The 16,568-nt window shown below is 43.3% G+C and overlaps 2 protein-coding genes and 1 non-coding gene across 6 annotated transcripts in view; 1 reads left to right on the forward strand and 2 right to left on the reverse strand.

Moving 5' to 3' along the window:
• FUCA2 (alpha-L-fucosidase 2) overlaps window positions 1–15,997 on the reverse strand; it is a 53,834-nt gene extending 37,837 nt beyond the window's left edge. The window contains exons 1-6 of one of the 4 annotated variants that reach the window (XM_030316482.1): window positions 15,733–15,995; window positions 12,212–12,399; window positions 8,632–8,971; window positions 6,320–6,530; window positions 5,888–6,075; window positions 873–936 (exon numbers count right to left, since the gene is read on the reverse strand). In XM_030316482.1, the coding sequence (XP_030172342.1) occupies window positions 882–936; window positions 5,888–6,075; window positions 6,320–6,530; window positions 8,632–8,971; window positions 12,212–12,399; window positions 15,733–15,959 (1,209 nt within the window). In that variant the 5' untranslated portion in view covers window positions 15,960–15,995 and the 3' untranslated portion in view covers window positions 873–881. Of the gene's footprint in view, window positions 1–872; window positions 937–5,887; window positions 6,076–6,319; window positions 6,531–8,631; window positions 8,972–12,211; window positions 12,400–15,732 lie in introns of those variants that run through there. The other 3 variants (XM_030316480.1, XM_030316479.1, XM_030316481.1) reach the window with 3 other exon arrangements.
• Window positions 9,669–11,130, forward strand: LOC115514645 (ceramide glucosyltransferase-like). Its single transcript, XM_032593292.1, is given in 3 exon segments — window positions 9,669–9,674; window positions 9,733–10,320; window positions 10,322–11,130. Coding segments are annotated over 3 exon segments (693 nt in total). The 3' UTR covers window positions 10,421–11,130.
• Window positions 12,862–12,987, reverse strand: LOC115515163. Its single transcript, XR_003969215.1, has one exon. It is a non-coding gene; the product is annotated as a U6atac minor spliceosomal RNA (small nuclear RNA).
• Window positions 15,998–16,568: the final 571 nt, after the last annotated feature.

Here is a 16,568-nt window from a genome sequence, read left to right on the forward strand (position 1 = left end):
CTTTTCCCTGGGTTCAATTAATTTTCTACAGCAGCTCACAAAACTCACACAAACATTTTACTTACTGGCATACCAGTCTATTATAACAGGATAAAACTCAGAAACAGCCAAAGGGAAGAGACGCATAGGGCAAGGTATGGGGAAAGGGCATGGAGCTTCCATGAACTTTCCAGGCACACCCCTCTCCCAACAACGCTGAAGCTCTCCAAACCCCATGCTTTTGGGTTATATGGAGGCTTCATTACATGGTTATGATTGATTAAATCACTAGTCATTGGTGACTGATTCAACCTTCAGCCTCTCTCCTCCTGGAGGGAGGGACTGAAAGTCTCCAGGCAACCAGCCTCACCCTTGGTGAAGTGGAAAAGTCAACTCATTAACATAACAAAAGACATCTGTATAGTTCTCATCACTCAGGAGATTCCAAGAGTTTAAGGAGCTCTGTGCCAGAAATGGAGACAAGACCAAATACATACTTGTTATCATAAATCATAATATAGCACCTCCCTCCCCCACTTCCCCTATACCAAAAAGAACAGAGACTTCTCTTTTTTTTAACGTTTATTTATTTTTGAGACAGAGAGAGACAGAGCATGAATGGGGGAGGGGCAGAGAGAGAGGGAGACACACAATCGGAAGCAGACTCCAGGCTCTGAGCCATCAGCCCAGAGCCAGACGCGGGGCTCAAACTCACGGACCGCGAGATCGTGACCTGAGCTGAAGTCGGACGCTTAATCGACTGAGCCACCCAGGCGCCCCAGAGACTTTTCTAATATTACTCTTCATCAGACTGTTCCCATGGAGTTGGAAATAGGAGGGAATTATGAGCAAAGAAGGTAAGATGCAGGAGTAAATGGCTGTCCACCTGCTGGTTCAAATCTTCATACTCCCTCATCAAAAAGTCTGTATGTGTCAATGCTGGGCCAAGTACTGACGCTGGTGTTAGGGATACAACAGAAAACAAGACACTTAATTCTTATTCTTATGGAACTTAGACTAGAGTGACGAAGACTCTATTCAATAATCACACAAATAATGTCAAAGTGTGAGTTTTGATAAGCACAATGAAAGAACAGTAAATTGAAAGGTTATAAAAAAGGGACCTCTTAGATTAGACCATCAGCGGGGTGCCTGTGTGGCTCTGTCAGTAATGCCTCCAACTCTTGACTTCAGCTCTGTAAGAAATAAGCCCACTGACCCAATCAAAGGACGGGCACAGAGACTCTGAGCACAGTGAAGCGAGGCTTTAATCAACATTCTTGCAAGAGCGGGTGTCTGATGGACAGGCACACTCGGAGCAGTTACAGCAGGCAATTTATCTCCTAGCGTGAAGTCCCTCCCGATTCCTCATTTGGCTGAGTACTACAGAGGTTACAGCCTTACCCGGAAGTCAGCTATGCCCACGTAAGGCAAAAACTAGTCTTTTTGTACAAACATACATTCCTTGAGGTGACACAGAGACTTCAGTTCTTTGGCACATGCCCATTACAAAACCCGCGAAAACTAAGCCCACGAAACGGCGAGGGGAAGAAGAATCAGGAAGTGAAGTGAAGTTTGGGACTCCATTGGGGGGGTACATATTTCCAATAGGTTGTAAACCTATTGGTAACTCTATAGCACAGCTTTTATTTGGTATTTCTCAAAAAAAATCATTTCATTTACTTCTCATAGGCTCAGGCCATGATCTCACAGTGGTTTTGTGGGTTTGAGCCTTGCATTGGGCTCCGTGCTAACAGTGCAGAGCCTGCTTGGAATTCTCTCCCTCTCTCTCTCTGTGCCCTCCCTCACTCGCACTCTATCTTTCTCTCTCAAAATAAATATTTTAAAAAAATGTTTTAAATTAAAAAAAGATTAGACCATGAGCAGAAGCCTAAAAAAAAATGACATTTCATCTAAGACTTAGACGATGAATGAGAAAAAAGGTAAGAGTAAGCTCTACACAAAACAGAACCCACTCATTCTTAGTTTTTCAACGTTTACTGAAATCTTAAAATGCTAATCACTGTTTTAGAGCTGGAGACGCAGCATTGAACACAGTCCCTGTCCTTATGGAGCTTATGTGGTAGTGGAAAAAATTAGAATAAGCACGTGATGATGAAGTCCTATGGGGAAAACTGAAGCCAGGTGAGGACAGAGCATGCAAGGTTGGAAAGGAGGGATGTGGTTGTTATTTTAAATCTCATAGTCCACCTTTGAGGAGGTGGCATTGAGGAGACCTGAAGAATGTGAGGAAGAGCATGTGAGTATCAGAGGAAGAGAGAACAGCAAGCAGGAGTATGCTTGGCCTGCTGACATGGCAACAAGAAGGGCAGGAGAGAAAGTGAGGGAAAGCATGATGGCAGATAAGATCAGAGACAGCAAGGAGCCAGTTTTTATGGGACCTTATAAGCCTCTACAAGATCTGGCTCGTTCTCTGAGACCGGAAGCCATTGGAGGAATTTGAGCGTAGTAGTGACATAACCTGCCTTTATTATTTCAAAGGTTTTGTGGCAGAAAGATGAAAGGGGCAAGGATGGATGTAAACAGATCAGTCAAAGACGCTTATAATCCAGGGGAGACACAATAGAGACTAAAAGAATGAGACATGGTCAGATTCTAGATATACTTCAAAGAGAAAAATGATACTTGCTGACGGATTGGCCGTGAAATATAAAAGGAGAGTTGAAGACTCCCAAGATTTTTGGCCTCACAACCACCTAAAAGGATGAAGCTGTCATTAATTGAGTTTGTGAAGACTGCTTGGAGCTAGTTTAGAGCAAAATTTTAAAATTAGGACCTCAGTTTTAGACATAACAGTTTAAGGTATTTATACTTCCAAGTGGAGATGTTGACCAGGAAAGCGAATGTAAGTCTGGAGCTCAAGAAAAAGTCGGCACTGTAGAGGTCATCGGTATGGCATCTAAGGCTGTGAAAATGGATGTGACTGCCTGGGGAATAAAGATAAAGAGGAGGAACAGAAGCCCAAGGACTAAGCCCCAGGCACTTCAGGATATAATGGTTGGGAACCGGGGGTGGAATCAGCAAAAGACACTAGGAAGGAGCAGCCAACGCGCAGAGATGGCGTCAACAGAGTCACATGCTGCCACAAACTCAGAAAACGGACCACGAAGTCACTCTGGATTTGGTGAAGGACGGGTCATGGAGGGCTTGGATAACAGCGATTTTCTGAAGTGTGGGGGCGGAAGCCTGACCAGAGTGGGTGCAAGAGAAAACTGGAGCAAGATATTGAAGATAGCCAGTTTAAAAAAAAACTTTTAACATGTTTTACTATCAAAGAAATGAGAGAAACGGGGAGGTAGCTGGAAATCTAAGGGTCAAAAGAGTACTTTTTTACGATGAAAGAAATAACACGTTTGAATGCTGGCAGGAAGGCTCTAATAAAGAGGGAAAGTTGAAGATAAGGAGCAAAGGAGAGAACTGCTAGAAAAATATCCTCGAGTGGATAATTTGGGATGGGACCCAGGACACAAGGGTTGACCTTAAAGCCAAAAGAAAAATAATCTGGTATTGTGTGTGTATGTGTGTCTGTGTATTTCTAGTCACATTTTAGCTACCCATGGGCAGGCATGGAATGAGAAGAGCTAAATTTAACCAGAGTTGAGTTTTTAATCAAAGTCAAGTGAGTATGACAGAGAAAGAGTGTATGTCATGGAGTGACAAGCCACAGAATCTGACCTGGATAAGGAAAAGGGCTGAGGAACAGAAAAAAAGTGAGGGGGTCACAGATTGGTATCATCAGTGGATTACAGATCCTTTCAGAAGCCGAAGTGCTATGTGGAGTGAGCTGAAATTTAAAAGGTGGTTGGGAGTGGCTCAGTCGGTTGAGCGTTGGACTTCAGCTCAGGTCATGATCTCACAGTCTGTGAGTTCGAGCCCCGTGTCAGGCTCTGTGCTGACAGCTCAGAGCCTGGAGCCTGCTTTGGATTCTATGTCTCCCTCTCTCCCTGCCCCTCCCCCACTCCTGCTCTGTCTCAAAAATAAATAAAAACATTTAAAAAAATTTGTTTTAAAAAGGTGTTTGGGAGACAGCATAATGCTTCAAACTGAGATCATGGAATAAGTGCAATTATTGGTAATACAGGATCTAAGGCATGACCCAGAAAGGAGGTAGCAAAGGTAGAACACACAAGATGCTCAGAAGAGAGAGTACAAGAACTCAGGGGGCGGCAAATTTTTAAAAATGTGAATATAGGTGTTCAAATCACTAAGAGTGATGTTAAGAGTAGTTCTGGGGACAGTGACCGCGAGCTAGGGCTGAAATCCTGAAGGATTCTAAGGACCTGGGAGTCTACAGATGACTGGGGCAAGGACAGCAGAAGAACTCCTGCTGTGAGGGGGGAGCAGGGCCACATGGGGTTTGGGGTTGGTGCGGTCAGCAGAAGCCACACAAGGGGGCTTCACGGACCTTATTAAATATTTTGGCTGTTACTTTTATTTATTGAGATAAAATTTCATGGAATAATAGTTGATGATTGTGAAATCCATGACCAGACCCCCCTGTCAAATATATGCCCAGATGCAAATCCCAAAACCAGATTTAAACTAGTCTCTGTAAAATGAAGGACTGGTACTGGGTTCCAACTATGGCTTCTCCCACACATTCTAAAATTCTACAATGAGTTGCTTCTGTCTAGATTGCTTTACCTTATTTTCTTCGATGAGTTGACAATTAGTTTTAAGTCATAAGTAAAGTCAAAGAAGATTTAGTCTAATTTTTGGTTTATACTTGATCAGGTTGTATTCACCTGGTGACAACAACGGGTGAATTTTTAGAGCTTCCCTATACTACTCTTATTTATATGTGTTAAGACCCAACATCAAGAACCATCATATTTGCAGAATGTGATTCAGATACTCATTGGCATGTGGTACCTTCCAAAGTGCAGACATAAGCAAAGCTTTTAAAGAAGATTCTAGTTAAGAGAAAAATAAGCAAGTTAAAATAATTAAATTTTTTTTTTCAGTTTGTTTATTTGAGAGAGACAGAGGCAGCATGAGTGCGGGAGGGACAGAGAGAGGACAGAGAGAAAAATCCCAAGCAGGCTCCCCGTGGACAGCGCAGAGCCTGATGCGGGCTCGAACTCATGAAACCGCGAGATCATGACCTGTGCCAAAACCAAGAGTCAGACGCTGAACTGACTGAGCCGCCCAGGTGCCTCTAAAATAATTAATCATAAAGAAACTTCAGGTTTAGGGGCACCTGGGTGGCTCGGTCGGTTAGTCATCTGACTTCGGCCCAGGTCATGATCTCACACTTTGTGAGTTGGAGGCCCACATCGGGTAGTGGGCTATCAACACAGTGCCTGCTTCGGATCCTCTGTCTCCCTCTCTCTTTGCCCCTCCCCTGCTCGTGCTCTCTCTCCCTCAAAAATAAGTAAACATTTTTTTAAAAAACTTAAAAAAAAAAACTTCAGGTTTAGATTTATTAGAATAATATGAACAAATTATCAGTTTTTTATCAATTAAAATAATGCTGTTATTTGGGCTGATTTAAAAAAAAATTTTTTTGGCACCTCTTCCTCGCTAATTTCATACGATGGAACATCTGCAGAAATAAGAATTCAATGACTAAATCAAAGTCTTCCTTTCGGATTAACCACTCAGCATCTTTCATTTTTCTGAATGGCTTATGATTTTTATAAGAGCTGACTATTTTTCACTAAAATTTGCCCACTCTTAGGAAGTTTCTAGATAGGATTTAAGCTTGACTGGATAAACAATAAGTGTTCAAACACATGCTGATTTCTTCTAGAGTAAATAGCTTGGAAAGTGCTTTGTATAACAGGCATGCATCCAATTTCCTTTTTATCCTACTTTTCTCTTTGTATCTCAGAAATTTTAAATGCTTTCCTCCATCAAATAATACTTGCTAACAAGAATAACTTACCACACGTCTGGGGTGACGTCACTCTGGGACCTCCAAGGGTAGGTTTCATAAATAGCTTCTCCATTGACTTTTAGCCAGGTCCCCATTTGCCTCAGTCGCTCCTCAAAAATTACAGGAATTGTGCCATCATATGTGGGCCCAATATTCATCAAAAGATTTCCTCCACATGAAACTGTCTCTACAAGTTCCTAAAAAATTAAGAATAAAGTTCTTAGGGAGATGAAACGATTCCATTGCCACTGTGTTAATAATATGTTGTATTTGTGTGCTTACACACTCATATGTAACCACTGTCCAGAAGAACAAACACAGCAAATAGAATAATGTCCTGTGTTTACAGGCCCCTGAGCTCTACAAATTATACAAAGTAATTCTCACACATCCACACAATTGAGAATATTACTTTAATAGTCACCTAACATTTTACTGTACCTTCACTAGTTCTTCGATTGTAAGATAGTCACTGAGTCTGGCGTCTCTCCTGTAACCCCAGGAAAACTTGTCTATTGTCATGCAATTTTCCCATTTATGAGGCAGAAGATGTCCTGGGTGGTAACGATCACTGCAGGTATAATAGCCGCCATGCTTACAGATGGTACCGAGTCCCCAACGGTCATTGGTGACGACTGTGTCCCGAACGGGGCTGAAATATAATTTTTTTTAATAAAGAATAAAACATGTTACATAAAAGGAAATGTCCCTGAAAAGAAGTCTAACTGAAATCCGCTCCTGAAAAATCATCATAGCATACTAGCATAATGCAAAGCCCATAGTTTTGAAGTCAGACCTGGGTGGTTGCAATCCTGGCTGGGTCACTTTCTAAGCTCCCCCCCCCAGAGTCAGTGACCTAACTCCTCTGAATAATCTCCTCATCTGTTATTAGATCAGAAATAATCTGGGGCGCCTGGGTGGCTCAGTTGGTTAAGCGTCCTACTTCAGCTCAGGTCACGATCTCGTGGTCCGTGAGTTCGAGCCCCGCGTCGGGCTCTGGGCTGACGGCTCAGAGCCTGGAGCCTGCTTCCGATTCTGTGTCTCGCTCTCTCTCTGCCCCTCCCCCGTTCATGCTCTGTCTCTCTCTGTCTCAAAAATAAATAAACATTAAAAAAAAATTTTTTTAGAAATAATTTATGTAGGGGTGCTGGGGTGGCTCAGTTAAGTGTCTGACTTTGGCTCAGATCACGGTCTGGCAGTTTGTGGGTTTGAGGCCCACATCAGCTCAGAGTCTGGAGCCTGCTTCAGATCCTGTGTCTCCCTCTCTCTCTACCCCTCCCCCACTCACGCTCTCTGTCTCTCAAAAATGAATAAACGTTAAAAAAAAATTTTTTAAGAGAGAATTTATGTAAAACACCTAGTCCTAGCCCAGTACCCAGCACATACAGCACTTAAAAGAGTATCACACTGTTATTTGAAGCTCCTTCTCCCATGTATTATGAATGATAGCCAGAATTGAGTTTACACTCAAAAAAAAAATAAAAAAGCGGGGGGACTTCTGGGTGGCTCAGTTGGTTGAGCATCCGACTTTGGCTCAAGTCACCATCTCACGGCTCGTGGGAACGAGCCCTGCGTCGGGCTCTGTGCTGACAGCTCAGAGCCTGGAGCCTGCTTCAGATACTATCTCCCTCTCTCTGTTCCTCCCCAGCTCGCACTCTCTCTCTCTCAAAAATAAACATTAATTTTTTTTTTTTAAAAACATTCTTCTCACCTATAACTGAATATAGCCTTTCTATTACAATTGTGCCTGATGTTGAAAATCTCTGGGAAGTTAACTTGCCATCACTGTGGCATGAAATAATCCCCACAATGATATTATCATGATTTACAAATTGAAGTGGATGGTTCCCAGTCTTTCCCCTTGGACATACCTGGGCAGACTGCTGCCTTAAGGATCAAGAGCTCTCCAGAGTATCTGTATGCACACCCCTTGTGTGTCCAGGGAACACAAGTACAACACTCCCTGATTTCATACCACAACACTGAGTATTTTCTAGTTACAAATATAAATTTGGTCACAAGGTTCAAGCCTAACAGAAGAGCTCAGCCAGAACCCCCTGTTCTAATGGGGCAGTCTGGAACATGCTAGAAAGCAACAGGTGGTGCTGATACGGGAAAAGAGGAGGCAGACAAGGGTGACAGTGACTGAGCAGCAAAGATATCAAAGAAGATGAAAAGAAGCAATTAGAGGAATTGACAAGCGCATAATCACAAACAGTGATGAACTGTTGTCTCAGAAGGGGAAAGGGGGGACCCACAAATTAACATCTTCAAAGTTCTTGATTCTGTGATTTTATCTTTTTTTTTTCAGTGATTTCAAATTTTTAGTGGTTTTTAGTGATTTCAAAATCAGATTTGAGTTGTATTTGGCTCCTGATTTGTAAGTCTTGATTACTGACTGATTACTTGGAGTAAAAATTGATATATCTAGGGGCACCTGGATAGCTCAGTCAGTTAAGTATCTGACTTCAGCTCAGGTCATGATCTCATGGTTTGTGAGTTTGAGCCCCACGTTGGGCTCTTTGCTGTCAGCACAGAGCCCACTTCAGATCCTCTGTCCCCCTCTCTCTGCCTCTCTCTTTCTCTCAAAAATAAACATTAAAAAGACCTGATATATCTAATAAGCATTATTTACAATGATTTCCCCCTGCCTCACACCATAGATAAGCCCAAAAGGGAATATTTCACAAAGCAAGGGAACACATGTATGAGGGACATTTTGGGTCACAATGGCGATCTAATAGCACATACACCTTTGGTTATACAGCCAGGCTAAGAAGACCGTGCTGTTCCAGTATTCATCAGGGGCATCTCCATCACCATCCGACCACAGGACCTCCGGCTGATACTTGTTCACTAGCTCGTAGAGTTCTGGCAGCGTCTTGGAAACTGGAAATTGTTGCTGATGGAATGACCTGGACTTATCCTCAAGGAAGAGTGGATGAAACCATTCAAAGAGGGAATAGTACAGTCCAAAGCGAAGGTCAGTCCTGTTCCTAATAGCTGCCTCAAGCTCCTTGACAAGGTCCCTCTTGGGCCCCACATCCACCGCATTCCAGTTCCATGAATGCTTTGAGCCCCACAAGGTAAAGCCTGCACAATTATAGTAAGAGTCTTTGTAAGAATGTGAATCTGCTTTAGGACATTTCCACCTATACAAATACCAAAATAGTGCATGTGACATACAAAAACTTCTACAACAACTGCTTTGTGAAACTTTTTTTCATGGCACATATTCTGCTTTTATATGAGAAACAAATGAGAATCTAAACCAGGTGGAACCAAGGTTTTTTTAAGTAACATTCTGGGTACCCCTTAAGGTCTGCATAATCTCATCTAGCTCCTATATTTTTCCTCATAGAATATAAGCTTCTTGGGGTGGCTCAGTTGGGTAAGAGTCCATCTCTTGATTTCAGCTCGGGTCATGATCTCACAATTCATAAGATTGAGCCCCACATCAGGATTCACATCTGGATTCCCTCTCTCCCTCTCTCTCTCACTCTCTCTACCTCTCCCCAACTCATGCTTGCTCTCTCTCTCTGTCTCAAAATAAATTAATTAATTTTAAAAAAGCTTCTAAAACTGTTCACTCTTGTCAAAGGTGTTTGTCGTAAGCTTCAAAGCAGCAATATTTAAAGTCCTATTCAAAATGTTTCAAATCGACAGGCTCTAACACCAGACAGTACTGAAACCACATGGGTCTTCATCACCACCTAAACTCACATAAAGATCTTCCTGCCTAAGCAACCTCAGTGGGACTTTTTCCAAAAAGCAATGAAAACATCTGAAAATGGGAGTCCTAGAAAGTTTACAAATGTCGGCTTCAGTATCTGTCCTCACAGTATGATTAAAAGTATTTTGTTTTGCCCTGTGTAGTGGACAGACAGGGCTTTGCTGCCACATTAGAACAGGTATATTTTGGAACTTCCCATACAAGATGCTATGTCTCTGCCAATGTGACTGGTTTCAAATGTGCGACAGGAATGTCTTGTTCAATGAGAAAGGATGCGTTAGATCAAGCAGAAGGGCTTATAGCTTTTCCTCAATACATTGCTGAAGATTACTTGATGGCCAAAGCCATAGCTGACCGAGGTTGGAAGTTTGCAAAGTCCACTCAGGTTGCAATGCAAAACTCTGGCTCTTACTCAATGTCCCAGTTTCAATCCAGAATGATCAGATGGACCAAACTGCAAACTAACGTGCTTCCTGCTACAGTAATTCGTGAGCCAATTTCGGAGTGTTTTGTTGCCAGTTTAATTATTGGATGGGCAGCCCACCATGTATTCAGATGGGATATTATGGTGTTTTTCAAGTGTCATTGCCTGGCATGGTTTATATCTGACTACATTCAACTCAGGGGTTTTCAGGGTGGCACACAGTGTTTTTCAAAACTCGATTATGCAGTAGCCTGGTTCATCTGTGAATCCATGACAATATACATTTTTTTTTTTGTCGGCATTATGGGACCCTACTATAAGCTGGAGAACTGATTGCTACAGATTGCACCGTAGAGGCACAGCAGAGGAGTTTCTAGATGTATAACTATAGCTTTGTGACTGTACATAAAGGAAAAAAGAGAAGTATTATAAATTATGTTTATATAAATGCTTTGAAAGATCTAAAAAAGACGCTATTTTTGTTTTATTTTTAAAACAAAGTGTTTTAAAACAAAATGCACACTATGTAATTCTTTGTGCCATTCGGCTTAGAGGGTTCCTAGACATCAGGAAATCAACAACATGTTCACAAGCAAATACACTTTCTAAATACCCACCTCCATAGGAGAAACATCTATAGGAGAAAATCATTAAGCCACTTGAATGTGGCCAAAGGGAAAAGTATTCTAAGATAACTACAGATTTTTGGCTTTGGTTCTTCCCTCTTATTTCCCTCCCCACCCCTGTGGAAAATACTGAGGCATAATTTCTCATGCCGAGGCAAAAATGGTCATAGCAAAAGCAATCATCAAATGAATTAACATGTGGTTGAGACAGTAACAATTTGTTGACGCTTCCTTGATCTTTTGGATACTGGAATGGTAATGGGTGGAAACTATCCTATTAATGTAAGACCACTGTGATGGATAATTTTATGTGTCAACTTGACTGGACCACAGGGTCATGACCTGAGACAAAATCAAGAGTTGTACACTTAGCAGACTGAGCCACACAGGTACCCCGAGATTAACATCTAAATAGGTAGACTGATTTAAAAAATTAATTAAAAAAAAAATAGGGGCGCCAGCATGGCTCAGTCATTTGAGTGTCCAACTTCAGCTCAGGTCATGATCTCATGGTTCATGGGTTCAAGCCCTGCGTCCAGCTCTGTGCTGACAGCTCAGAGCCTGGAGCCTGCTTTGGATTCTGTGTCTCCCTCTCTCTGCCCCCTGCCCTGCTTGCATTCTCTCTCTCTCTCTCTCTCTCAAAATAAAATAAAATATTAATAAAAAATGTAAATAGACTGAGTAAAGCAGATTGCTCTCCCCAGTGTGGGTGGGCCTCAGCCAATCCCTTAAAGACCTAAACAGAATAAGAGGCTAGGTAAGAATTCCCTCTCAGCCTGTCTGAGCTCACACCTTCTCCTGCCTTTGGACTCAGACTACAACTATACCACCGGCTCTCCTGGGTCCAGACTTCTCAGCCTCCGTAACTGGAGGAGCGTTTCTTCTAACAAATCTCTTTTTATATATCAGACTTCCAATTGGTTCTGTTTCTCTGAAGAACCTTGACGCATACACCGTGTTTCCTTTCAGATGTTCTTCCACCATCTCTGTCATTTCTGGGCACCATTACAGTTCCATAATCCTTTTCCCTCCAGGTGACCTGTGTCGCTTTCGTCACCAACAAATTGCCCACCATTTGGCTATCTAAGAGTTGGCCAAAAGTGCAGCAAGGTGTTGGTAATGACACAAGACTACAGCAGTACAATCCCCATGGTGGTGGAGCCTTCCCAGAATGCATTACAGAGGTGCGGTGAAAGGGAAGAAGGCAAATTTAATCAAAAACTTTGTGCTGCGATGCACATCTCACTTCAAATAGCTTCAAAAGAAATCTTGGAAATACTTTTAAATATGCACATAACAAAATACGATCATTTTCCTTTCTTTGTGTTGTTTTTATGTGTGTGTGTGGGGGGGGTATGATCTTTCTATGAACCCAATGCCTCTCAATTGGATGAAATATATGGTCCCTTAAATTACAGGCAAATGTCAGTAGCCACTTGACTACTGCTCCTAAAACTGATTTGATGTGTTTTAGTTTCTTCTTCCAAAAGAACTACTTACTCTACATTTCATAACTATCACCAGCTTTTGTAAATGTTACACTTCTTTACCTTCATGATGTTTGGAAGTTAAGACAGTGTATTTGGCACCAGAAGCCTGAAAAACATCTGCCCAGTAGCTCGCATTAAAAAACCGTGCTGTAAATAGTGGTCCAAAATCCTCATATTTGAAATCAGGACGGTAGTTATCTTCCATAAACTTCACATACATCGGTATCTTTTTCTCTTGCCAATACCACCTAAAGGAAGGAGAGAACACATAAATAGCATACGCATAAACCCAGCTCCCTTTACTGATTCCCCCTTACTCGAGTGTTACCCAGATTCTTTCTCCCTTCCCCATCAGTTTGACTTTGCCTTAAAGAAAGCTTATGTAAACTTTCTGCATTTTTCACCTGCCCCTCTGTGAAATCCCCTCGGCTCATAAATTAGAACATTCTAGACAACCCGGCCACCTATTTGCTCTTAATTCTTCATTTTATTTATTTATTTATTTATTTATTTATTTATTTATTTATAGACAGGAAGCAGGATTTATTGGTGGGCATGAATGGGAAAGGGCAGTGCTGAGGTTCTCATGAGTGCAGAGCCTGCCATTTGTCCAAGGGGCCACGATTAGGGATGTATTTGACCCCACAGCCATCTGGGATGAGCCGCTTTTCAGCCACCATGTCTTCATATTTGTCCACATTAAACTTAGTAAAAAATGCTGATTAGATGCCACGAAGTAGGTGGCAATGCCTTAACCGTATGCATGTTGTCAGGCCCGAGGGCCTCTTCCATCCTTGTCAAGGGGAGTGCTAACCTTCTCTCCTTTCATACAACACTTAATTCTTCATTTTTAAATCACAAGGTGTAGTCTGTACCTTTAGATAGTTAGTCCTTTGCAACACAAGTGCCAGCCTTCAAGAGGAAGACCACATGCCTAAAACAACATGAATCTTTTATGTTCACCAGCAAAGAACAAGTGGGGGAGTTGGCAACAGTAAAATTAAGAAGATGCTGTTATTTTAATAGATTGACTCAGCCTTTAAGGATTCCTTGTATGCATTCATTCTGAGCAAGGCCTTCCTGCCTTTGGACAAGGTTGTGTGAAGCAATGGCTGGCTGCCATCAGGTGACATGAAGGGACAAGTCAACAGGCTGAGGACCACAGAAATAGGTTTGTTCTTTGATTGTATCAATGAGACAACTGCCTCTAAGTTTCTCATTCTTTGGTGTAATGAGCCCCTATTATTACATCATGTATTTGGGGTTTCTGTACCTTGAAGTGAAAGCTTCCTAACCAATCCATGATGAATTTTTGCCTTTTTTTTTTTTCATTTTTGCCTTTTAAATTGAACTATAAAAGACAAACTGGGACAGTCAGAAAGTTGAACATAGATAACAGATTTCTACTTTCTCCCAGCACTGTTTAATTTGAGCCTGCATTCTCTACTATAGTCTCGAGTTACTTTTCAAATTTCATACTAATAGAGGTGAAAAGAGGCACTTACTGTAAAGAGTCCATCATTTATATCTGGATTTGAATTGCCATTAAGGACAGTCAGATATATTCATCTCTACCATTGACTGTCCTGAGTCAAATTGGAGGGCAGAGCAGAGGTTTAGAGGGAACACAAAGGGAAACCATAGGTAATTAAAGAATCTTCTACAGGCTTAATGTACTTCCAGACCATCCGAAATATATTCTAGTTAGGTTTCTTTTTTTTGTTTTTAATGTTTATTCATTTTTGAGACAGAGCACAAGCGGGGGAGGGGCAGGGAGAGAGGGAGACACAGAACCTGAAATCTGAGCCGTCAGCACAGAGCCTGACACAGGGCTCGAACTCACGCACCATGAGATCATGGCCTGAGCTGAAGTTGGTCCTTCAACCGACTGAGCCATCCAGGTGCCCCACATTCTAGTTAGTTTTATATGAGCAGTATCTTTATTCTTCTAGGTCAAAACAAACAATTCTGTGTGTGTTTGTAGAAAATGAAAAGTTAACCACTGCAAAGAGCAATATGACTCAAAACTAGGTATTTTTGATACCTCTTCCAGCACCAGATATATATTTACCAAACACTCCTGGGTGAACAAAATGATAAAGTATAAATTATTACATCTTAATATGAGAGGAAGAAAATCGGTTAGTTTATACTAATCTGAAACATTTCAGAAATAAACTCAAAATGTCTTACAGCACAAAACTTACAAAGATATATAATATCCTGAAGTAAATGTATCTGGTAATATACAATATGGGGAAAAGGAGTCCCTTGTTTTACCAGCAGATTTCAAAAGAGTATATGAATAGCACTCTGTAGCTTACAATGTTCTTTTACATCAATCGGCCTAACTTAATAAGAAAGGTTACTGCTTGGGGTGCCTGGTGGCTCAGTCGGTTAAGCCTCTGGCTCTTGGTTTCAGCTCAGGTTATGATCTCAGGGTTCATGAGATCAAGCCCCAAGCTGGACTCCGCACTTGCAGGGGGGAGGCTGCTTGGGATTCTGTCTCTCTCTCTCTGTCTCTCTCTGCTCTCCGTCTCTCTCTAAGTACACGGAGCAGCACTTAATGCATACTTGTTGAAGTCCTTCAATGAACCGGGGTTCTAATTATTGAGCATTATGAAAAAGCAGCAGAGGAAATGACTAATAAATAAATAAATAATAAAAGAAAGAAACTTAAAAAGTCAAGCTCTTTGTTGAAAGTGGTACAATGTTAATATAATATATAGTTTATACTCTACTGTACTACATATTGTATATATTAAATTTGATGCATACTAGGTATACAGTATAAAATAGAGGTAAATACTCATTTATTTTCTTATGGAATACATTATGTATGTGTGCAGCACTTTACGTGTATGTATTTGACAACACTTCTATCTTGAAGAACTTAACACCGAAGTACTTACTCAGGAAAGGTATGTGAAACAGTTCAAAGTTGTAAGAGACGACATGCACATTTTTACATAGATCTCAAGGTAAAATCTAAAGAGCAATTTTTTTTGTGCAGCACTTTTTACAGTCTATTAATAATAAGGGAGTTTTTTTAGGGTAACATTCTAGAACCTTTTTTTTTAAATTCCTAGAGCCACACAGGGTAACATTTTAACATTAAAGGGCCAGTGCCTGTCCGAATGAACGTAAGTTTCACATACGCACAATGTGTGTTTTAACCGTGCTGTAGGCAGAACCGTGTTGGGACCTCGAGTGGGTCTCCACCGACACCACTTTAGGCCCAAGACCCACACAACTGCACGAGGATCTGCCGCTTGAGCGGCTCGGCGGTTAGAACGTGACCATTAGGGCTGGGGCCCTGCGACCGCCGAGAAGCCGAGCGGCCGGCGCTGCCCGACGACTCCCGCGGCCGCACGGAGGAAAAGTCCACGTCGGTCCAAGTAGACACAGCGAATTACACAGTCAACACCCGGAAGTGCCGCTGCAACGGCGGCGGGCGAAGGGGACCCGGGACCAGGCAAGCAGGCAGGGGCCGCGGGCTGGGCGGCGGCTGCGGGCTGGGCGGCGGCTGCAGGCCGGGGGCCGAAGGCGGAGTCGGGGCCGACGGAGGGGGGCGCGCTCACCAGAACCACTCGCTCCCGAAACTGGGCACGGAGAACACCCCCCAGTGGACGAAGATGCCGAACTTGGCCTGGTCGAACCAGGCGGGCAGCGGCCGTGCGTCCAGGGACTTCCAGGTGGGGTCGAAGCGCGGCGCGCGGTAGGCGGCGCGGGGTGCGGGCGGCAGCAGCAGCAGTAGCGGGAGCGCCAGCCCGAGCGCGGGGAGCGCGGGAGGCGCCGAGGGGCGCATGTCCGCGCGCCGCCCTCCGCCCCGTCGGCCGCTCTGCGCGCTCGTTCTTCCGCGGCTCCCGCTAAGTAAGCGCGGCCTCTGTCACCTGACCTCGCTGTCTGGAAGAAGGCGCCCTCCCCGCTAGGCGTGGGAGTGGCTGCGGTCCCGGGCGGCCCGCACACCCCAGGAGGGCTGCATCGCTCAAGTGGGAAACTCACGTGGCCAGAAGTAGCCCTCAGCCGGCCCCGAGGCTGCTTAGCTAAGGCTCCCTGGAGGGCAAAGGAGTCAAGCTCAGGGACCTGTGGGATCGCCTATTTGCTGGAAAAGCTCAACCCTCACGGACTTTCCGTGACCGTCCCTGTGGAACCCTGCACGCGGAGGCCGAGGCAGGAACCTCGACAGGGTCATCCAGTGCCTTCCAGGTCCAACCACCAGAAACAATCCGGATCATTCTCAGCCTCTGATCCACCCCCCAAACTTCTGGGTGTGTTACGGCTGTGGCTGTCAACCTGGAGCCTGTGTCGTGTGAAATCCCAACAGTTTCCAGTTCAGTTAGGGGCCCCAGAATTTGCATTTCTAGCCCAGTCCTAGATGTTACTGATGTTGCTGGTCCTGATCACCAAATTTGGG

The sequence above is a fragment of the Lynx canadensis genome, chromosome B2, assembly GCF_007474595.2.
Source record: "Lynx canadensis isolate LIC74 chromosome B2, mLynCan4.pri.v2, whole genome shotgun sequence".
Taxonomy (NCBI): domain Eukaryota; kingdom Metazoa; phylum Chordata; class Mammalia; order Carnivora; family Felidae; genus Lynx; species Lynx canadensis.